At 41.1% G+C, this 23,793-nt stretch overlaps 2 protein-coding genes across 4 annotated transcripts in view; one reads left to right on the plus strand and one right to left on the minus strand.

The window, feature by feature from the left end:
* LOC121662907 (high density lipoprotein binding protein) overlaps positions 1–1,733 on the minus strand; it is a 39,680-nt gene extending 37,947 nt beyond the window's left edge. Inside the window, exon 1 of the mRNA XM_042024593.1 lies at positions 1,625–1,733. The gene's annotated coding sequence lies outside the window, so the exon portion shown is untranslated. The remainder of the gene's footprint in view (positions 1–1,624) is intronic.
* On the plus strand, positions 958–23,290 carry SEPTIN2 (septin 2). Of its 3 annotated transcripts, none has more exons than XM_042024598.1 (13): positions 958–1,023; positions 4,232–4,264; positions 5,391–5,511; positions 8,708–8,794; positions 9,668–9,791; positions 13,409–13,543; positions 13,780–13,897; positions 15,201–15,302; positions 15,596–15,741; positions 16,388–16,471; positions 18,177–18,234; positions 20,137–20,249; positions 20,660–23,290. In XM_042024598.1, the coding sequence occupies exons 2-12, from the start codon at positions 4,256–4,258 to the stop codon at positions 20,239–20,241; spliced, it is 1,089 nt and encodes a 362-aa protein (XP_041880532.1). In that variant the 5' UTR covers positions 958–1,023; positions 4,232–4,255; the 3' UTR covers positions 20,242–20,249; positions 20,660–23,290. The 3 variants fall into 3 exon arrangements, with proteins under 3 accessions (XP_041880532.1, XP_041880533.1, XP_041880531.1); XM_042024597.1 differs by lacking the exon at positions 958–1,023 and adding an exon at positions 1,813–1,908; XM_042024599.1 differs by lacking the exons at positions 958–1,023; positions 13,409–13,543 and adding an exon at positions 1,812–1,908.
* Positions 23,291–23,793: the final 503 nt, after the last annotated feature.

Below are 23,793 nucleotides of genomic sequence, written 5' to 3' on the forward strand. Positions count from 1 at the left end.
GTTACATACTGCCAGTTACTGTTACTTTCCTATCTAGTGAGAGCTTTTCCTAAAAGCGCCTGTCATTCTGATCCCTGTAAAATTATACCGTGGACCTTTATGAAAAAGGTTGTTTTTGTTGCGGATGGCTCTGCCTACGATTTGGGCCATGCTTTATGAAAATCCATGTACAAGTAGGAAGACTGGTTTTTCTAACAGCTTAAATCTAAACAGGCAAAGGGATAGAGACAGAGCTTTAGCAGACACACAGCTAATCATTAGGTTACCACTTCTTTTCCTGCTTCACCTCTGATATGTTCTTTTACCAGAGAGAGGGATATCCGGCCCACCTATGAAACACCACTTCCAAGCCAGGTTTGAAAAAAAAGCCCACAAACCAAACTACTATCTGTTGTCTTTTAACTGAAGACAGTTGTCAGAACAGAAGCAGTAGGAAAAATGGAGACTAAATTGCCAGGCAGCTTCTTCACTTACCTTACTGAACGGAAAACGTGATAAAGCAACACAGCACATATGAGTGTGCAGATTTTTCTTTGTCATTACACAACAGGATGGGAAAAAAAAATTCTCTTTTGAACTCCTTGGGACTGAATGTCACCAATCTTCCCTTCCCAGATATGGAGCTGAGAATGTTTAAATTCTAAACTTAGTGAATTCAAGGCTCTTACCTCATCTTACAAGTTAACTGATCTCTACATTACCAACATTCCCAGCACAATCTCCTCTCTTGCTTCTTGTCTTTCAGTGGAAGAAATTACTCTTGCCAGGTAGGAAACTGTTCCTACCGTTTGGGGAAAGCCATCATGGGAAGTGCTACTTATCATGTGTCACTTCAGCTATAGCTCAAGAATCATCAGCGCCCTGTGCTTAACCCTCTTCAGGGCTGCTGGATTGCTGGATCATCCTGGTCTATAAATAACCCGAAATAAAACCACCCTGCAGACATAGAGAGCAGGCCAGCAGAGGCTGAATTTCCTCACACATCATGCACAGAGGCGGCTGACACTACCTACAGTGCCACAGGTGAGGCCAAAACCCTCCCCCACCGCGGCCCAGGGCGCAGCCTCAGCTTTTGGGACCAGGAACAGTGGGAATGGAGACTACGGCACTTCGAGAGCCCGCAGCAGTCCGGGCCCGGGGACACAGGGCGGGCCCCACCACCAGCCGAAGGAAGGGGGAAAGCGACCAGCTTCCTCAGCCGCATCCCCTCAGCGGGGGCGAGGGCCCAGCCCCGGCCGATCCGCCGCAGGGGAAGGAAGCGGGACATGACTCATGGCTTTTATCTGCTCCTGGGTGGCCCCGGAGCGCTCCCCGCCGCCAAGGCGGCGCTGGCGGCGGAGCGGGGCCTCGGGCGGCGGAGCGGGGCCCTGGGGCAGCCCCCGCGCCCCGGCCCGGTGCGGGGTGCGCCGGCGGCACGTGGCCCGCGCTGCGCCAATGGCAGCGGCCGCGACCATAGAGCGGGGCCGGGCGCTCGCTGCACATCCCGCCCGCTGCCCTTCTCGCCGCTGCCGCCATCTTGCTGCGGGCGACAGAACGCGCCCGGCCGCGGCGCCGGGCCCGCGCCTTCCCCCCGCTCACCTAAGGCGCTCCCGCCCCCGCCCTCCCGCGCCGGGGCCGGCATTACCTCTAGTCGGCCCGCAGCGAAGCCTATGCTGGGTACGAGGCCGCCGGCCCGGCCGCCATCTTGGTGCAGCAGAGGGGATGTGCGTGACCTACAGCATGCGGGCGGCCCCGCCCCGTCCCAGCGGGTTGCTATGGGGATGGGGCGCGCGCCTGCGCGCGGAGCCCGGCGCGGCCCGGGGGCGGGGCCTGGGGCGGGGCGGCCCCGCCCCCTCCTCCGGCCGTGCGCGCGCGGGAGCGGAGCTCGGAGCTGGCGGCTGAGGGAGGCGCGAACTGAGCTGCGCTGAGGTGAGGGGCCCTGCCCTGCCTCGGGGGAGCTCGGGGTCCCTCTGCGAGGCGGCAAAGGGAGCGGGGATGAGGGGAGGCGGCGGGGAGGAGCGCTGGGGAAGGGTCTCGCCTTTTCAGCCGCGCAGGCGAAGCCCCGAACCTGAGGGGTTTGGTTGAGGTTGGGTGATGCTGGTGAGGAGGGAGCGGGACGATGGGCGCTGCGGGCGGTGCCGGGGTCCCCGGTGAGGCACCGCCCAGCGCGGGACCTAGTGGTTGTATGGGCCGCCGTGGGACCCTCGAGCGGGGGCCGCGGAGGAGCGGGACCTCTCCCACAGCGTGTAAGGCAGTCGCTTCTGAACACGGTCTCGTAGAAAACTCCGGCCGCGCTGTTGAAACCGGAGGGTGAAGAATGTGACTGACCATCTCCTGAGGAAAATCCGGGCTGCTTCGAGGCACCCGAACCCTAAGCCCCTAACCCCGACCTCAACCCTAAGCCCCCCGAGCCACCCCCTGGGCTCGGGCTGCGGTCGAGCAGGGCCTTGGCCTTCGGGTTCGGGTGTGCTCCTGCCTGTGACGGAGAGCTCAGACCTGAGGGGAACGATCAGTCGTGAAAGATTCCTGTGCTTGGTCCGTTTGTTAAAATATAGTGCAGCTGTAGCCGTCTGCATAACTCTGCTCGCTGCTTCGTTTCTTAGCAGCTGTGAGAAACTTTCCTCTGCTTTTAGCCTGCCTCTGAGAAATGGTTGGGTGACAGACAAGTCTCACAAATTAAAAGAATGTTCCTCTGTGTTCCAGCAGGATCTAGTTTTGTTTGGCATTGAAAACCTCTCATGGAGAATGCTTAAGCAGGAATCAATGACATCACTGGCAGGAAACACTCTTGGAAGGAAGAGTTGCTATCAGAGCAATCTTACATGATAAAAGGCTCACGGATAACCTCTTCACTAGTTGAATACATCACAGGTCATAGATCGTTTTATGGACTGAAATGCAGATGTTGCAGATACTAGAATTTATTTTTATCTTGAAATTTCCCTTGAGAACCATGTTATCCAGTTTTTATTTTGTGTGAGTAACCAGGGTGCCGGATTTTTGTTAGCAACTTCGGCTTCATGAGAAGGGACACCAGATTGCTTCAATGTTTAACATCTTCAGTCTGGACCTCCCATCAAACCCAAATGAGGTTGCAATTGTGTAAACATACACCTATATGGTAGCTTTGAGAAGAAAATCCTCGAAATCGTCCCCACATTGAAACAACTTTACCTTGTGCCTGACACAAAAAGTTGGGCTTCTGCTATCTAACACTGGACAGTTTGTTTTGATTCCAAGATGTCTCTTTGCTGGGAGAAACAGACTGAAGCAGTTTGGTGTAATTTCACACGAAGCTGAACTTGCTGACAAAAATCTGCTTGGAAGATGGAAAGGAATCAATGCTAATTTCAAATCCGTAGAATTGAAGTGTGAGTGAGCTTGATAAGAGGTGAGTGTGGGCTTTGGGATTGGGAACAGATACCCTGTGGTAAGAGGGTAAGCCAGGGGAGGGACTAGAAAGGGGAATTGAGCTCTCATCACTTGCAGATACAGCATATGCTGACATTTTTATTTTGCCACGGTAAATCACATGATCTCTTGAAATCATGCAAGTTAGTGGTTGGTGAGTCTTTGTTAAGAGACCTTTTTGCATAGAAGTGTTCGATAAGAAATCTTTACTTTTTTTGTGTGTGTGTCCCTGGCATGTTTTATATTTCACATGCAGCTACACGTGAAAATTTTATATTGGCGACAGAAGGTAGAATGACTGAGTTGTAAGCATCTAGATAAAAGAGGAGGAGAAAAAGTTTCATTTTGAAGCTGTTAGCTCTTTATAAAACACTCGAGCATGATGGAAAATGCTGAAGAGAAAGAGGATTGAAAAGAAAAATAATAACTGAGTTTGGGGGTTTTTTTAGCTTTGAAGAAACTGTTTCCTGTAAAGAGCAAGGTGTCTTTTAGCAGGGTGTTTGGTTTGGTTAGTTTCCGGAAAGGATGTGGACTTTCAAGGCTTCAGAACAGTTTGTCACACACCTGATGCCTTCAGCACCCCACATTCATGTTGCTTGAATTTATTGTCTGACTGTGTTTATAGGAGCAATGGTAGCTGAAAATTCTGCCTGTTGTTAGTACAGGAGAGTCAAATGCTTGTGCTCTGTGAAGAAGTGGCCACTGTTTCAGAATCTGGACATCCAGTCAGGGATGCTCCTTTTTCAATTTAGTGTGCAACAGTGGATATTACATTGGTTTGTGGGTGAGTTTTTCTCTCATACAATTTTTAAGAAGCTGAAAAACATTATTATTTTTTCAGATTTTTTCCTGCCCTTCCCTAAAAATGTCCAAGGTAAGAATAATATTTCTGTCTTCCAATGTAACAATGTGAAACCTATTTTTTGTTTTTAAATACTAATCTTCAATGACAAATTGTGCAACTTGCATCTGTTTGATGATGAAAGGTATTCTAAATTTACTGTCTATAGGAGACATGATATTGAAAGATGAGTGATGTAAAACATATATTAAAGTAGTTTCATGCAAGTATAAATCTCTGCAGTTAACTAATACTCTTGGAAGGATTTTAGTCAGAGTTGTATGCAAGCTCCCTGGTGCATCTTCGTTGAAACTTCCTTTCTTCAACTTCGTTTTGAGCAGGACACATTTAAGAAAATGATGGTTTAGATATAATTTCTTTCTTTGCTAATAGAATCAACTGGTTTTCCAATAAAATCCTTCATTTAAAATATTGTAACCTAAAATACTATTGTCATGCTGGGATTCATCTAATTCTTGGCCCCCAGCATTTGATATGATAGGTAAAATATCCATCTTGGCTTATTGGGGTGAAATGAATGATAAAGGGTGCTTGAGTAATGTGTTTGAGGAAGGAAATAAGAGATGTAAAGATTTCTCTGCCACATCTGTAGCAGTGAGCATTCAAAACGCTACTGTGTAAATTCCCCTTCCCCACACTTTGAGAGAGCTCTCTGAGGAGCACTTCCAGCAGACGGCTGTCACTTCACAAGTTGCTCAGGGTTTTCCTTTGGATGTGCTAAAAATGGATCAGAAACAGCCATCTTTTTATTCAAGTCCACAGAAAACTGTTTCATTTTAACTGTGTGTGAAGACTGTTCAAAAAGTGTGTGATTAGTGACCACACTTCATACTTTGTCATGCTTCAATAAATAATTATTTGGGATTTTGTTTCTGTTTTATCTGTTTTACTTGAGGTGATCTTGGCTGGAGAGCTGAACAAGTGAAGTTGTTTTTTTTTTAAGCTCTAGGTCAATGTAGTTGTTTTGCACTTCTTTGTGAAACTGTCGAGTAGTAGGAACCTCTGAGTAGTTTCCTCTCTGTATGTCACGTAGCTTCAAACCTTTTGAGATAAGTGAGGAAAGCAGTTCTACAGACTAGTAAGTCTTGAGTGGTTGTTTATTACTGTCTTATTTTATTTTTTTAAATTTCATTTTTAGCAACAGCCTGCTCAATTTACCAATCCAGAAACTCCCGGCTATGTTGGATTCGCAAACCTTCCCAATCAGGTTCACCGAAAGTCTGTGAAAAAGGGGTTTGAATTTACTCTTATGGTGGTTGGTAAGGAAGCGTTTTATAGTTTTTCTCACAATTAGTGCTTGTTCACAGGGAATTTGATGTTAAAGTGAATGTTACTTCCACTATTGTAAGGCTCCAGCTGGCATCAGAAACTTTCCTGTACTGTAGCATTTAGCTTTCTTTTCTATTTTATTGATTCTTGCAGCAGTTGTTTACCACATTACAAACCATGCTTGAATACATTAATAAGTTTGTGGGTGAAGAAATTTTATTGTGCACTCCATCAATCATTTCTTCCTTCCTTCTCCCCTTACAGTATTCCAGCATTCCATTTAAAATGTAGTTTTAAACTGGTTTTGCATTTGAATACAATCTTGGTTCACTTGCATGTTTTGATTAAGAGGCTAGGATTAAGGAGACCATTCTATTTAAGATGTTGTTTATGCTTCTGTAGTTCAAAACAATCTGAACTCTAGTCTTTTCAACCCTTCCAAATACTCTCGTGAAAGAGTGAGAAAGACTGAGAATTGGACCTGTTGGTTTTGGTGTGAGCTGTTACTTTTTACATTGATCATGATTTTATGTTGTAATCTAAAGTGTTGTTCTATTTGATAATTCATTGGGAATCTGTGTTGGTATCTGGAATGGAAAGAAAAATCTAGTGTCTGCAGAAGAAATATCTTGATCCTTTGAGAAATCGGTTGATGTTCTTGAAGGTTAAGTAGACTCCCAAATCAGGCTTGGGTGTCTTCTCTGTTTCTCTGTTTGTGAGCCATAACTTGTGAGTTTTGGTGTTTGAACTCTGTAATTCTTGCTTTCACAAGAAGTACCCTGATAGAATTAGGCTCTTTATTACCTGGCACCACAAGAAATAAATCCCATTTGTGTGTTGGATTTGCCCAAGAGAGATCACAGTGGGAACGAGCAGGAGAGGTGACACACAGTGCATGATAGGAGGTGTTTAACTTAATTGTTTTTGATTTTAGTAGTTACAGAGAGAGTCTATCCTCAAACCTTTCATTAGTTTTGCCAAATGACAGCCCTAGCACTGCTTTTGTCCTGCTTCTGAGTTTTGTTCTTCAGTGTTGTACAGAGTTTGCCCTTATTTTTGTCTTCCTAGAATTTTATTGTAGTTGTTTACTGTATCTTTCATCAGACTTGATTTGGATGATACCATAAAGGATATCTTATAAAATCTAAGAGTCAAGCCAAACTATAAGTAGCTGCTTTAAATTATGCTATCTACTGTAACTCTTCAGAATTTACTGTTCAGTGATCCTAAAAGTGGGAATAGCTTGGAGAAAGAAGAGATGGGCTTTCTCTGCTGTAGCTAAACTTAACTTTCAGATCTCTTTGAATTCTAATTGCAAACAGTGCCATGTAAAACAGTTCTGGAAGAAAGCAGTGCAAAATTATGTAGACCAACAGTTGTTTCTAGCCTCTTGTAAAATAGAAATAGAATAGAGAGGGGAAACGACATGGTGTAAGAGTAACAGAAAGGGGTTTAATCCACCCATGTTGGAGAAAAGTGGAACTTCATGGTTGTTACCTGCCACTGTTTTAAGGGACAAATGAAAACTACAGGAAGAGAACTCGGAAAAAAATAATTCCATTGAAAGTTTGGAATGGTATTTTAAGATACACTAGCAGAGGGAGGCAGCTGATGTAAGATAAAATAAACCATGCTTTAAATTTTTGATTATTTCAACAGTTTGGAATGTGAATTCTTTCTCTTCAAATATGCATGGAGTTTAAGTATGTTCCCTTGTGGACTGTGTCACAGTGCCTGTTTCGAACTATCATTCTTCATTAAGTTGCCATCCTTCTTCATTTCTGAGCAGGGTAATACTTTAAAAGCTGCCTGTGCTGACAGAATCCTAATCAATGATGTTGCTTTTTCACCTTGCTTTTGGTTATGTTTTTTTTCCCTGGTATTGTTTACTGTGGTATCTGAAAATATGAGCTGGAGTTTATAAGAATTTGGCTGCTTGGCTGTGTTGCTCCCAAAGAAATCCCGATCACTTGTATTTATTAACAATTTTATGTTCATTCTCATTATTTAGCTATGACTTCATCTAAATAGTTATTTCAGTTAAGAGTCACTAAACTACTGTAGCCAGTATCATTGTCGTCAGTGACTATGAAAACTGATTTTGTTTATGTGTAATATTTACCCATACTGGAACTATGGAATGTGGCACTGGATGAAATCATACTTTTTTTGGTTTTGCCAAAATGACTCCATGTGACTGTTGAGTTACTCTGAGTGCGTGTCACCTTCACTGGTGAAGGCTGCACTGGCACAATCTGACCTAGAAAGCTGCATTCTAAAAGGCATTAAAAACTGGCAGCCCCTACTTATTTAAAAACAATTTTCATCTTTTTTTTCTTTTGTTCAGATATTTTTGTCAGATTCATATTGCAGAATAGTCTGTGTTACTCAGGGATTCTGTGGCCCATCATTTTTTAACATCTAATTTTTAAGTTTAATTCTATCAACACCTGAAATAGAACTAAAATTCTAGAAAAAGATCTCCTCAGTGAATTCAAGTACTGAGCATTACAAGTTGCTGCTCTTTCTTATGCTATGAACATTTTTTCTGATTAAAATCTTGATCTTTAACTAGTTTGTTGTCCTCTGAACTTTCCTCATGGCCGTCTTTATCTCTAGAACAAAAATATATTTACAGTACAAATTGGTAATCCCCAAGTTCATCAGTATAAAAAAAATTACTCAGTGGCCATATTCCTCTTGCTTTTAGTTCTTGTTTGCCATATTGTCATAAAAAGCAGAAATAAATCCCACTTTATGATGCCTGGCTGTGCAGAAGTTCAGCAATGCATTTTTCATTGTTTAAATGGATGATGTAGCCTTGAGAGGATACAGCTTCTCACTGGGTATGATATTTCACATTCTGGAGTGATAAAAGGAAAGCATGTCTTAAAAATCAGGAGACATGAAATGGGAAATCTTAGGTCTAAATGGATCCCAACTCTGCTTGACTAGCAGAATTAATTACAAATCATCAGTGAAAGCTCTGGGAAAGTGCATTATAAAGCCAAGATGTAAAAATTGTTATTCAACCCTTTTGTGCAAACTTTGTTAATCCAAAATTCTAAGTTGTAAATTTTTAATTTGAAAGAAATATGAAAAAATGTATAGTCAGATAATACTGTCCAGATACTGTTGAAATTATTTATGTAAATATGTTGAATTTATCTTTATATTGAATCACAGGTGAATCTGGATTGGGGAAATCTACATTAATAAACAGCCTCTTCTTGACAGATCTCTACCCAGAAAGGATAATCCCAGGAGCTGCTGGTAAATACATCTTTGCTCAATGATTTTTGGAGTTGAGTGCTTTTATCTTTGAGTTTTGGTAACAGCCAGCAGTGATTTCTAGCTGTAAGAGTTTCTAATGTATTTCCTGACACTTGAGCTGTTTGATAAAACCATTTTCCTCTGCAGCTGGGATGTCTATCGGGTCTTTGTTATTTAGATCTTGGGTGTATTTGTATTAGCATCTAGAAATTTGATCCCTTCTTTTGCTTAAAAATAGTCATTGTGCCACAGTAAGAGAACCAATCAACTAAAACAATCAGAGAATTTATTTAGTTTTTAATCTGTTGCAATTGTAAACATATGAATTGTTTATACCTGCTTGCACCTTAATTCCTTTGCTTTGGGTGGATATTTAGTGAATGAGGGCTTCACTTCCTGTTCTTCTTCATTCCCTTGTCCTATTTTTATTCTGTTAATCAAGGCATGCAATAATCCAACAAAAGAGGATATTGTAATAAAATAAAAGATGCAATTTTTCCCTTTTTGCTACCTGTTGAGTGACTTGCTTTAAGGGTTTTATCATGTTAGCTGATGATTACATATAACTTCCAGCCTTAGGAAAAAAATCCATTATGTATAATTTTGTATTGTTCTCCAATTACCTATGGTTTTGTGTCAGTCCCTTTTGCCTTAATTTCTACATTATTTTTAAGAAAAGTATGAAATCTCATATAGTCCTCTAATAACATCTAAAGAATTTATGTACTGAATCCTTCTGTTATCAGGCCTTAAAATGTAATCAATAGAATAATATTTATGCAGTTTTATCTGCCAATTAATCTTTGGAGCTTATCTCAAAATGACACGGTCTTACAAATTTGATTCTGAAAGATGGAGTTTGTTGTCTTTCAGATAAGATTGAACGCACTGTGCAGATTGAAGCCTCAACAGTTGAAATTGAAGAGAGGGGTGTGAAACTGCGGCTGACAGTTGTAGATACACCAGGATATGGGGATGCTATCAATTGTCGGGACTGGTACGTGCACAGAGAATGTATCTTGATCTATCTATGGAGACTGACATAGATTTCTTATCTGTCCTGGGGGGTGGAAGTGTGGTGTGTGTCTGTGAAATGCTGAATTTGAGGTGGGATTTTTCGTTTTCTTATTTTGAGGAAGCTTAATTTCAGTGTTATGAATTAATTCTGATACATATAAAGAGGCATCAATGACTTCGACACAACTTGAAATAAATTTTGTGGCACTTTTTTTTTTTCTTTGTTAACTTTCATTTTGCTTGAAAGAGCTTTAAGTGAACTGTGACCTTGACTCTCAATAATACTTTAAGAAAGTAAATCACCTACTCTTCAGTGCAAGCAAAAATCCACCCTTAGATCTTGTCTACATTCACTTGAGCATTCTCAGATTCCGTGCCTAATTTTTTAGTGCTTTTCACCATCTTAAATTTTGATTGTTTGTTTGTTTGTTTGTTTGTTTTTACAAATTTACATTATAGTAAATACTGAGAAGTAATCTTGAGATCAAGGGCAATCGGTTTTCAATGGTAATCCCTTTTCCCACATCTCTCAAGCCCGTGAACCTCAAGGTAACCTCTGGCTTTCCCCAGAACTTTGGAAATTAAGTGCTTCCCAATAAAGTGAAATTCTGGTTCAAGACCACATGTCCTGTCCTGGTGAGCCCAAGGGCTACTGCATGAACAATCTCCTGTTTAATTTGTTCAAAAGCTTGTTGTTGTTCAGGGCCCCACTTGAAATCATTCTTCTTCTGGGTCACATGATAGAGAGGCCTTACAGTCTGACTGTACTCTGGATATGCTGCTTACAAAAACCCACAGCACCTGGGAAAGCCTGAGCTTCCTTCTTGCTGGTCACTGGGGACAGAGCTGCTGTTTCGTTGACCACATCTGTTGGAGTCTGATGATGCCTATCTTGCCATTTTACTCCTAAAAACTGGACTTCCTGGACAGGTACCTTGACCTTACTTTTTTTTATGGCAAAACCAACCTTCAGGAAGAGCTGGATTATCTTCTCCCCTTTTTCAACACCTTCATTTGCCGTGTTTCTCCACAAAGTGATGTAATCAATGTATTGCAAGTGTTCTGAAGCCTTGCACTTTTCCAGTGCAGTCTGGATCAGTCCATGGCAAATGGTAGGCTGTACTTCCACCCTGAGGCAGTCAGTTCCAGATGTACTTCAGCTTCCAGTGCAATCAGCTGTTGGGATTCCCCGTCTTCCCAGAAATAAATTCTTCCCCTTTGTATCTCAATGGCATCAGGGTACACTTGTTCTGCTCTGCCAAGCCATTGGATCAACACAGCCTAATAGGGATTGTCTCTTTCCTCCACCTGGCTGGAGGCTGGTTCTGGTTGTGGTACTCATTGCTAGCTTCTTGTAAATATGACCTGGAAGTCCCCTCATGGTAGGTCCCATCCAAGAGGATCAGAAGTAAAATCAGCCCTTCTATTCTGTCTGAGGACATGCCCGCTGGAAACTGGAGCTGTGTTTATCCTTGAAGAATTTCCTGTGGTGGTTGTACTTCCTCTCAACTCCTGCACCCATGCTGCTGAGGCAGTGGTGGGTTTTCCATCCCACTTCCTCATGTCCTCTCTGTGGTCATGTGGGTAAAACCACAGGTTACATCTTGGTGTATATCGTGCCTCTTGAGGAGGGCAGTGTTTGCTCCCAGTAGCAGAGGCTCTGGCCCATACTGGTGAGGTATGGAACATTTCCTCTAGTTTGCTCGAGTTCTTCAAATCTGCTCTTAATCTTGGACAGTCTTTCCGCAGCTGAAGTGCAGGTTGGTAGGGAAGAAAAAAGATGATATTACTGCCAGAGTTAGGTCACTTGAAGCACTGTTTGCTCTCCTTTCATTGACAACAACACAAATGAGTTGGCATACAACAATGGCGTGCTCCGTACAAACTTCTGCCATGTGGATTGTGTACAGTGGACCTCATCTGGATCTACAGGGCACTGATCATTATTTGGACCCCTATAGACTGCCTCCAGCACAGCTAATTCTCTCAGCTACTGGACACCTTCCTCCATGGCCTTCCACCTGCCTAGTCACATTATTAGATCATCCTTGAGAGACTACCTTTCCCTCATACTTGACAGGAGTCGCCACCAGAGCTGTGAGTTTCTGTCCTCTTCCCAATCCCCTTGTCAATGCGCACATCCCAGGCCAGGGATCCCAGTTGCTTGGCTTCCCTACCATCTGGTTCCATAGTGTGGGCTGTGGTATCCCAGTACCGGTGCAGCTGGGTTGCCAGGGGCTCCCCCAGATGGCGGCTGAAATCTTTTCATGTATCTCACAGCTCACTAGGGATAGCAGTCGGGTGATTATCTCTGGCCCTGTCTCTTCCTCCTGCTGTGAGGGCCCTGCTTCCTCTTTATCCTTCACTAAGCAAACTGATTTGGTCTTGGATTTCTTCTTCTGTGTAGGGGCAACTGTTCGTGGCACAGGTTGTTGCAGTGGTTCAGCTGCAGCTGGAAAGGCCACAGTGCCTGTTGCTCTGCTTTCCTCCTTCTCCCCTGAGGGTGCTCTCTAGTGACAAGCAGTGTCCAGTAAATAAAAGCCAGGGCTCAGCACACTGCAATAAGTTGCTCCTCTTTGGAGTTGCCCCCTCCTGCTGATCTGGGCCAGAACCAGGACACTAGTGGACAGAAAGTTGGGTATAAGCAGGCAGTCCCTGAGAGCCATTAATATCCTGGGCTGCATCAAAAGCAGTGTGGCCAGCAGGTTGAGGGAGGGAGTTCTGCCCCACTACTGTGCTCCTGTGAGACTTGCACCGAGCTCTGGGGCTCTAGCACAAGACAGACATGGACCTACTGAAGCAGGTGCAGAGGAGGACCACGAAAATGATTCAAGGGCTAGAACAGCAGTAAAGAGAGGCTGGGAGAGTTTGGGCTCCATCTGGAGAAGAGAAGACTCCAGGAAGACCTTACTGATGCCTTGAAATTTATCAAAGTGTCTCACAGGAAACATGGAGAGAGACTTAATAACAGGGCCTGTAGTAGCAGAGCAAGGGGCAATGGTTTGAAACTGACAGTGTATTTAGGTTGGATGTAGCAGAGACCTTTTTACAGTGATGGTGTTAAGACACTGGCACAGGTTGCCCAGAGCAGCTGTGGCTGTCCCATCCCTGGAAGTGTTCAAGGCCAGGTTGGACAAGGTTTACAGCACCCTGCACTAATGGAAGGTGTCCCTGCCCATGACAGTAGCTTGGAACTAGATGATCTTTAAAGGTCCCTTCCAACGCCAACCATTTATGATTTTAAATCAGTTTGGAACAAGAACCTTAAAATATCTTGAAAATGTGTGGTTAATGTTAATCAAGATATAAACACTAACCCAAGAGAAATTTGTTGTAGAACTGAGGTTGGGTTATATATATATTATCTTACTATATATATATCTAATAGGCATAGTAGCTTTTTATTCTAGAATTCAAATAAAATTTTGAGATACGTGCTCTTCTATTTTCCCTGTTCTATAGAATCAGTAAATGAATTTTTGTCCATCAGAAGATTGGTTCATCAGCAGGGTATCTCAGTGGTTTAATATTACCTTTGAAAGAGTCCTAAAGTTGTGGACCATTTGGTGATTTCTCAAATCCATGCTTGTTTTACAGTTTTAAGACCATAATCTCTTACATTGATGAGCAGTTTGAGCGATACCTGCATGATGAGAGTGGATTGAACAGAAGGCATATCATAGATAATCGAGTTCATTGCTGTTTCTATTTCATTTCACCATTTGGTCATGGGTAGGTGTTTCTCTGTCTTTTTTTTTTTTCATTGTTTTATTTTAGAGAGTTGGTTTGTGCCTGTTGACTTAAATTTTCAGAATCGGGTTGCCAGTACTTAAGCAAGTGCTATAACTGCTGGAATTAATTGGCTGTGTTCTTTCTCTCTGTGTAAAGAGAGATATTTATGCTGGAGTGAAAATAAATTGGTAATTTACAGTAAAAATAAATAAAATTTTTCCATGTTTTAATTTTAGCCTTAAGCCTCTGGATGTTGAGTTTATGAAGGCCATACACAACAAAGTAAATATTGTACCAGTGATTGCAAAAGCTGACACACTTTCTCTGAAAGAGCGAGAGAGACTAAAGAAAAGGGTGAGTGTTCTTCTGGCTTGCAGAAATGTGTTATGCTTTGGTTGTAGCAGTATGGTGGCTGAAGAGAGGAGTGTTCTCATTAACCTTACTCTGTCCTAGCTGAGGAAAATATAATCTCATGCACAGTGTAGCACCATTTAATATGTAGTTTGGTATCTTGTAAATTATTTTATTACGTATTTAACTGAGAAATTGTCCTTAGAATGCTGTTTGCAAAATGGCAGACTGGCTACATTTACAATGAGATTATGAGTGAATTTTGAAACTTTGGAAAAATATTTAAATACATTTGCTGATGGTAATTGGTCTGTTACCTGTTTAATCAGTCCCAAAGCAGAGATAGTATCTGCATATAGAATGTGCATATGTATTATATATTTTTTTCTTTTACCCAGTCAGAATTCTGATGGTTAAAAAATGGTATTTTCAGTGATGTTTCTGATTTTGGGGTTGTTTTTCTTCCCCTATGTCACTCCTTCTAAAGCATTCCAATTCTTTCTTCCAGAGGCAGGACCTCTTAACACATTCAGTCTTGCAGGACTTGATGATGTATTTGCTGGGAGGAGGTGGAATTCAGCAAACCATTACACACTAATAACAGCTGTGAAGTTTAGAAAGAAGCATTAGGATTAACTTCTCAAAGGCATGCTGCAGTCTTAGCTCTTGCATTGAAAACTTAATGATTTTTTGTCAGTTATTCTGAAAATCCTTATAGCTATCTTACCCAATCTGGAATAAAAATAGAGACTTTTTATATAGTATATTTTAGTAGGTATGTTTACTGTGCTAGAATTCTGCAGAAATAAGGATTATTCTTTTTTTAAAGAGCAAAATTTGGGGTCTATGGCAAATGGATTCCTGCTGCAGATACCGTTACTGGCAGTCATGAAGAAAAAAGTATTTGTTGTGTGTATATCTCAGTTTTTCAAACACTCCCACCCCTACCTCTCAAGTTGTAATTCAGAGGTAAGAGCAAGGAGGTTAAGCTGTAGAAAGCAACTATGACTTCTGAGTCAATGCTTTTGTTATTACAAAAAAAATTGCAGAGGTTTAACAAAACACAGTTTCCACAAAGGACTGTGGTTTTGTGAGCACGGTTGTTTGTCTGAAAGTCTGTGGCAAGTAGTTGTTGAATACCATGAAGAAATATGGTATTTAAAACCAAATCCTTGTTGAGTAATTTGGATCAGTAAGATAAATCCAGATTTCTTAAGAGACTGCATATTAAGTAATTTTATGTTAAGATTTTAAAGTGCCGATTCTACATGCATATTATATAAATTTCTTTTATTGCAAATCTCAGATTCTGGATGAAATAGAAGAGCATGGCATCAAGATTTATCACCTGCCTGATGCTGAATCTGATGAGGATGAAGATTTTAAAGAGCAGACCAGACTCCTGAAGGTGTGACTGGTTTAATAGGTTATATGTGGATAATATATTGTATTTTTTCAGACTGCTCAGATGGCTTTAGAACAAGACCTGCAATGCAACCTGGAGTGAGTCACTGTGTGTCTGCCCAGGCTTCCCTAGCTTGGAAGATGGTAGCAGCAATTACTTTTATTCATTTTACACCTTTTAATTCAAAGAGTTATGAACTTTTTACCATAATATGCAGTGCTGGGCAGAACAAGAGTTGTTCTTGGAGTTGTTTGTCCTGGTTCATTATAAGTAACTTTTGCACTTTTGGCTTTCAGGCCAGTATTCCATTTTGTGTAGTGGGGTCCAATCAACTCATCGAAGCAAAAGGTAAAAAAGTTAGAGGTCGGCTCTACCCATGGGGTGTAGTTGAAGTGGAGAATCCCGAGCATAATGACTTCCTGAAGCTGAGGACCATGTTAATGTAAGTTAGAAAATTCCAATTAAATAGTAGTTTAGAAAACAATCACCAAGATAATCAAGCACTGTATTGGGGGTTTGCTGCAGTTGTGTAATCCCTGAAGACATTCAGAATTTGTGTGGGGAAGGCCATGAGCAGCCTTTACCTAGCTGAGCTAGGCCTAATCAGGGATTGGACCACACAGGCCCCATAGGTTCTCTCCAATCTGAATTAGTGATTCAGACTAATAATGCTTTGTCTAATTCTTTTGTGCAACCTAGCGTTGTATTGCTACTCAGATCCCCAGGAACATAAACCAAGTTGTCCTTATTTCAATGTATCTTTAAGCAGATACAATTGCAAAGGAGCAGACTTGAAAAGTCCACTGCTTGGTTTTTTTCCTGGTCTTTGCTACTCTGTTTCGCCTGCTCACATTCATCAGAGGCCTCGCCCAGGAGTACAGCTTCTGTCAGGGAAGTCTCAGGGCTGAGGTGATCTCTCGGTGTCCTTTATTGCACCAATTTAACTGAAATTAGCTTTTAGATTAGTATGCTAATTGGGTGTGCAGGCTGAGCCCATTGATCCAAGACAGCGCTGAATGTGAGAGTTACTTAAGTAAACTGATGTGACATAAGGATGTTTTATGTTTTAATTACTTTTCTTCCTCCAGCACCCATATGCAAGACCTTCAGGAGGTGACCCAGGATCTTCACTATGAGAACTTCCGCTCTGAGAGGCTCAAACGAGGCAGCAGGTTGTCATCTCATGGTTACATGCTGCTTCTTCCTCCTCTTCTGAATTTATATTTTGCTCCGTGTGTCTCACCTAGCATTGCATTTGGATTTGGTAGATCAAGGGCAGCTCTGTAACTCCAGTCAACATCAAGTTCTATCAACCAGCTTACAAAGAGTGTAACAAAAAATATTTGGTAAATCTGAAGTGACAGTTGTGGAGTTAGGGAATTGTGGGAATAGTTACATCTGTGCTTTGGTCTGAGACTTGAACATAGTTGGATTGGAATGTCGAAGGTACTAAGTAGGACAGATGTCTATGATAAATGTTGTCTTAAAAAACCTGCAAAATTAGATCAGAGCTGATATGTTAAAAAGAGTGTGGGTTTTTTTCAGAACTAGCAGCCGGAATATTTGGATTGGGTCTTTAGAAGAGATGATCGAATTTTTTTGAGGGGCTTTATTGAACATGACATACATAATTTTCTCTACATAGCAGCCACAGGGTAATGGCTGTCAACCCTGTTTTGAGCTGGGGTGGGTAGGGCACATCTTTCCTGGAAAGAGAACTGGGCAAAACACCCCATTTTTAAGTACAATAGCAGGGTCTGTAAAGATGAATTGGTGAGGTCTTGTGGGAAACCACGTGTTTCCTGGTTTAGGTGTTTCAGCTGCGTCTCTTCTTACAGCCACTAGAGGGTTCCGAATTGCACATTTTGGGGGCTTTGGGGCATTTTGCACAAGTTTCCCCATCCTGCTGTTGACAGAGATTTTGTCACACGTCTGGTCACTTTTCAGCAAAAGGAGTTTGTTTCTGCTTGTAGTACTGGCCTACAGGCAAGATGAAATGCTCTTCTCTCCTGACTTTAAATCCTGCTTTCTGAAATTCAAGGTGAAAGTCCCCAAATTTCCCAAGTTCTGGCGTCTCTTATCCAACAGGTGTGTACAAAGGCCTTAGAAGTAATGTGACCTAAGGTCATCCAATTTTTAGAGGATTTCAAGTTGCTGTTAAGTTGGGTATGTGAAGCTAAAGCATGTTTTTGTATCTTGCCTAGTTAAGTGGCCCATACACCTTTGCTTTCACATTTCTGAGGGGTGCTAGGACATAGCCAGGTTTACTGTAAGTGAGGGTAGATTTCACGTGAGTGTATTTCAAGCTTGCACTTCTGCTCCCAGGAGTGCTTGGCAATAGGTGCTTGTTGACTGTACTCACTAATGATCTCAGAGGCTTTGGGGCACAGCAGATTTTTTACAATCTATTTCTCTGTTAACCTTTTAACAAACACCAGTTTGTTTGCTTTGCATATTTGATGGCACTTGCTTGATTAGATCCATTAGTAGATCTTCCTGTCGTGACATGGAGTAGGAGAAAGCTTTTAACAAAGTGGTAGATAATCTTGAATAAAGCCAGGTGGGAGTCAATTGCTTCTCCCGAGTAACAAGGGGTGGGACAACAGGAAACGGCCTCAAGTTGCACCGGGGAGGTTTAGATTGAATATTAGGAGAAATTTCTTCATAGAAAGGGTGTTTGGGCGCTGGCACAGGCTGCCCAAGGACAGTGGTGGAGCTACCATCCCTGGAAGTGTTCAAACTGCTTGTGGATGTGGCACTTGGGGACGTGGTTTACTGGTGAACACAATGGTGGGTTAATGCTTGGACTCAGCAATCTCAGAGGGCTTTTCCAACCTTAATGATTTAATGGTTCTAACAATATTAATATTATTTTAGGAAAATAGAAGATGAAGAAGTAAATAAAGACCAGATTCTGCTTGAGAAGGAAGCAGAAGTAAGATGACAGAACTTTATATTCTTATAATGGGGGAATTTTTGTTCTTTTGTTGCTACTTTAGAGCAAATATTTATATGATCTTAATAATTCATAAAGGAAAAACTGTTATATGCCAATATAAAGTTATTTAAGCTTCACTAAGAAAACAGAATGAAAAGAGGTGAGAGGAGACTCAGGATAGGGATTTTTTGGAACAAATGGAATCTGATAAAACATGATTCCACTGTAGTGATCAGCGATGGATTAACGCGCACTGCATGGGCAAGGAGAACCATCCTCTTGGGAGTTAGGGTTCTACACTTAACAACTGCAGACTGGGACAAAGTCAGTTCAGCCCTGCAGCAAAAGAGGGAATGATGGTAGAAAGGGTCAGAAATAAAAAACAAAACAGAAATTCTCATTCTGCCACTATGACAAATTCCTAATGCATAGCTCTAATGCTGCTTTTGTTGTTCCTCTAACTCAAAAAGGTTGTAGATAGGCAAGACTAGAAAAAGTGCAATGAAAAGCAAAATGTGGGCAGAAAGGCTGAAGTGGAGACCTGAAGCAGGTCCTGTGATAGGGTAGATGAGATTAACAGCCTTGTTGAGAAGTAGATGACTGGAGGGAAAGGGACTAACATGATCACAGATGGCAGGATGAATGGGAATCTACTACACAAACAAGAGGTCGTTTGTGTAGTAGATTAATGGGATTAATAGATGGCTGATTTCAATTTAAAAAGATACTTCTAACATAGTCTGAAGATTGTGGTATTTGTTAGCATGGAATTTGTACATAGCAAGGTATTTTTGAGCAGGTAAGGCAAAAAATGCTGAGACAGGAGAGTTTGCTTTCTCCATGAATGTGCTCACTAAATGCGGAGGTAGAATTTTTTTGGTTTGGCAAGCTCCAGAGGGATTCTAGATTTTGAGCACGTGTGGATAAGCTCTGGGAGTGGGCACCTGGCTGTCAGGCTCTTCCGTGCACTTCCTAACAGCTTGTACAGGGGAGAGAGCTGAGTTAGATGAGCTCCTTAGCCTGCCCTAGCACAAGCAGATGCTCAGACTTCTACCAGTGATCTTAGTGGGGACCCAAGTCCCAAAATATAACTGAATGAAAATGAAAAGGGTTGTTGTTTCAAGCAATATGTAAAACAAGTATAGTGTAAACATTCTACAGGTTTAACTTTATTGTTAAGCTTAACAGTTTAGTTTGAGTTTACAGTGTAAGTGCACAAAGGCACCCAAAATTATTTCCATAGTGAGGTTGACTTGCCACCTGTCAGAGCTGGATGCAACAAAAGGATTTAAGTAATGTATGTGCAACATGGTTCAATTAATCTTAGTAGATGAGTTACATACTTTCCTTGTGTTTAAATGTTTAATATGTTTAAATGCAATACTCTAAAATTGAGCTTCAACCAAGTTTAATTATGCTTTTGTCTCATTGGATGGTTTGCCTGTAATACTTGCTTCCACCTAGTCATTGCTAGCAAGGGAGTTGGGGAGTAATCTTGGCAATTTTTTTTTTGATGACAGATACAGGAGTAGTTTGGAGGGACATAAACAAGCTGCTTTTTTTTCTGATAAACTTTAGTAGGTGTAAATGCTTGTTCCGTGCTTCAGAACCATAATTTTTATACATTTAACGTCAGAGACTTCCATTTAGGGATGCTTAAAAATCCCATCCCACAGTACAACAATAAAGCCTATTTATTTTGGTCAGTAAATGCCAGCCTCTTCAGGGATGAAGAGCAATAAAAGAAGATGCCATAACCTGAGATCATTGCGTGTCAGATAAAGAAAATGCAGATATGTGATCCCTCTTCAATAAAAATAAGTAATAGGGTGGTGACAGTGAAAAATTATATTCTGAAGTGAGATTAGGGTACAGAATTCTTCTGTGCTGCTTTTCCAGCTCCGTCGCATGCAGGAGATGATTGCAAGAATGCAGGCACAGATGCAGATGCAGATGCAAAGTGGAGAAGGTGACAGCAGTGCAGTTCATGGGCACCATGTGTAAAGTCTTGGGTAAGATGTTCAATAGCCACTTAAAGGGCTTCTCCTTTAGCTGTTCTCTAATGTGCTTGGTATTAAGAAGTTTTGGAAAAATGTTTGCAAGATGGGTTTCTATAGGTTTCAGTCTTACTTTTAATTTATACAGATTAACTGCTGTTTGCAAAGTTAAATGGCTTGGAGTCAAAGTAAACAGTGTGGTATTGTATGTGTGTGTGTATATGAAAATTTTCCAGAAAGCCAATACAATATATACTGGTCAGAATTATGGAAGAAGTCTTTGAAATAGTTTAAACAGGTTTCTCAAGCTCATGATGAAGTAACTCATTGTTTCCTTGTGACTTATAAAATATGTGCAGTTCTTTCAGGTTTCTTAATGTGAGAAGACTGCTATCTGAAATGGTATTTTCCTGTCTTGTTTTTAGATGACTTTATCCCCTGACTTACAGGAGACCTGGAGTTGGATTGCAGTGGTGGAGGCAGAAAGGATGCCTCTTGCTTCTATGTGATCTGGAGCTTGCTGTAGAGTTTAATGTGGGAATATTTTGTGGTAACACCTTGTGAGATGTATTTCGTAACATGTAGTCAGTTGGTATTTTTATATATTATACACATTTGACTTTTGTTTTCTTTAGTCCTTCTTACTTAGGGGTTATTTTAAATTTCCTATTATATTAGGGATACAAAATAGTAATTGATAGCTTTCTAGCCTGATAAGCATTAGATAATATTTTTTTAATATACCTTATTAGCTCCCTGCTTTTAACTTTGTATTCCATTTAGAAATAAACAGCTGTCAGTGATACCTTGTTCAGTGCCAGGTAACAGTCACCTCACTAAGGTTGCACCCCTGCAAGGTTACTTTTATATATATTGCAGTGTTTACATATGTGTGCGAGACCAGCAGCCCTTTCTCTGTCTCTGCTCACAGCAGAGGATTTCCTTGGCCTCTGCAAAATATCAAATGAAAATTCAAGCATGCCTTGTGTCTTAGCGAAAGAAAGAAGAGGAAATGCCTCTGTGAGAGGCACGCTGTATGTTACATGACAGACGTTATTTCCTTTAGATTTAACCTTGAGGGTTATTATTTTCCTAAAATCTCTTGCTCTATTGCAGCTAATTTTGAATAGTTTCTTGTAGGCCATCACAAATCACTCCTGCTATTTTCTGGCATTATTGTAGCCAAATAAACTTGAATAAGGCTGATTTTGTTGAATGAGGTAAACTCCAAAGAGTAGTTTTCTATGCATGGGTGTTTCCTATATCCAAAGGCGTAAGAAATTCTATAATTCCTAATCAGTATTTTCATAGTGTTTTTAGGGCATTGCAAACTGTTATATGTAGTAAAAGTATAAATATATAAAAATATATATTAGCACGCTTCTCTTTTTAAAAGTGATCTGTTCCTGACAGGATCAATGCAAACAGTATTCTAACTTCTTGCTCCAGGATGGAGTCAGCAATATTACTTCAGGAGCGGCTGATTTTTTTATTAGGCCAAGGTCACTTAATACTGATAGCAGAGGAGACTGTTCTTATCTTGGCTGGACTTGTGCTGCAGATCATGCCTCATATTGTGTTTGCAGCAAGTAATCGCACTGTAGCACACACCTGCCCTGGTGGTGGCTGACAGGGCAAGCAGTGACACACCTTGGGTTGTCTCCTGCTTCTGATAAAGCCAGCAATCAGATTTCTTCATCTGATCTGTCACAAAACATTCTTATCTGAGCAGCTAATGAACAGATAGAATTGCAACTTCTTTCAGCTCTTTGAGCTCAGGTGCAGCTGTGACTTTTGTAATTTTGTTAATGTTTCTTTGAAAAAAATAATAGAATTTCTACAGCTAGTGTATAATTCCAATGGTACTTCAGTGGCTAGATTAAATATAAACCTGTTAATCAACTGAAATTTTTGCTTGCCTGAAACTACTGGTTTATGTTTGAATCTTTCTGAAAATGTGAAGTAAAACCTTGTGTCGTAGCCTTTGCTGGGGAGCTCCAGCTCTCTTTTCAAAAGTAATTACTATCAAAGTTTGACACGGCTCATTTGACCTTCCCTAACCTCGACAAAAGTGAAAATGAGAACCTTTTTGTATGCTGAGATGCACAGAAGAGTTAAGTCCCATTTTGTCAAATCTTTACATATAAAACTTGGATGGAAAAACATATGCTTCTAAATTCTTGAGTTGCTTTTTCAGAAGAAAGTATAGGACCAAAGTAATGTAGCAGCACTGTCAGAGAACACTCCACACCACCTTATTTATTTCTATTTCCATGAGCCTGTACTTGAAGAAAAACTGTGAAATGTAAAATGTCTGCACAGGGGCCTGGTTGAACTTGTCACTCTCACTGTGTATATTGGGTTGTTACTTTTTTTCCTATATTTTTAGCATGGGAACAAGAGCAGATTGTCCGTTTGTTTAGTGCTGTTTGGTGACCATCTGTGAAATTATTTCAGGCAGTGTGTGATTCTTTGGAATATTTACACATCTATTAAAATATTTGATCAGGATAAAGCATTTCATTTGATTCTTAAGCAAAAAAAGACTGATCTAAAAATTCAGCAGGAGAAATATTTTTGTACGCTGTTTTGGTATTTAATGGGAAAAAACAAGTTTATGGCACTAGCCATTTCCAGACAGGTGATTAATTGCTGCTTCTTCCCAAGCCCTTGGGGCAATTGTTCATAGTGTGCCTGATGTCTCTGAAGATCTGTTTCCCCTTCACTTTTCTTGGGATGGTCTTGAAGTTCATGGGTTTGTGCTAAGGCATGAAAAGCAAGACTGCTTTTCTCAGAAAAGCTGCTGGTAAAAGAAAGCTATGAGCAGCAGAAAGACTTGGGGACAAAAGGTAGATTCTGTTTGGTGGCTTGCTGAACTGGCCACAGTTCTTTTTCTGTTACTGTGTTGTGATGGTTTTTATTTTAGGAGTAAAAACACTTTGAATTTGGAGACCTTTATAGTTGATAGCAAAAATTACTTGTTCTTGGTACAAAAACCTGTTATATTCTATGTACTGCAATTAGCCAAAACCGTAATAAAAATTGCTAAAAAGCTATTTTGTGTTTATTATGGTTCTTTATTATAATCAATATTATTTTGTGGTGATATGTTTGAAATATTGTCCTGTTCCAACCAGGAAGGGCAGGGTTGGAGTGGCCGTGAGTGGGGTTGGCCTCCATGGTAAGGATTTTTGCATGTGAATCACTCTGTCTTTTGTACCCTTTTCTTAATTAATATGGTTGCTATTACTGTTCCTTTTCTTATCTCATTGCTGTTTCCAGTAAATTGTTCTTATAACAGTGTGTGATCTTTACATTTTGTGCTTCCAGTTCTCCTCTCCATCCGGATGCAGAAAAGAGGGAGAGAGGAAAAGGGAGCAGGTGATTGGCAGAGTGGTTTGGAGTTTCAGTGGGAACACTAAACTGGGGAATACCATTCCTAAACTACACAACCTTAACTAGGCCCCAGTGTGGGGCACAAAGGGGTGAGATAACAACAGAACTGCCCAGAATGGGTTGGAAATAGTTTTGATCCAAGCATTTTCTGTATTCGTACAGA

This window comes from Corvus kubaryi, unplaced genomic scaffold (genome assembly GCF_017639235.1).
Source record: "Corvus kubaryi isolate FWS band 111438036 unplaced genomic scaffold, C.kubaryi_AGA036_p1.0 37264, whole genome shotgun sequence".
In the NCBI taxonomy this organism is placed as follows: Eukaryota; Metazoa; Chordata; class Aves; order Passeriformes; family Corvidae; genus Corvus; species Corvus kubaryi.

Coding starts and splice junctions, on each gene's coding strand:
- SEPTIN2 (XM_042024598.1), top strand. Junction 5,512..8,707: donor ATTTACTCTTATGGTGGTTG/GTAAGGAAGCGT, acceptor ATTGAATCACAG/GTGAATCTGGATTGGGGAAA. Junction 15,303..15,595: donor AGCAGACCAGACTCCTGAAG/GTGTGACTGGTT, acceptor TTTGGCTTTCAG/GCCAGTATTCCATTTTGTGT.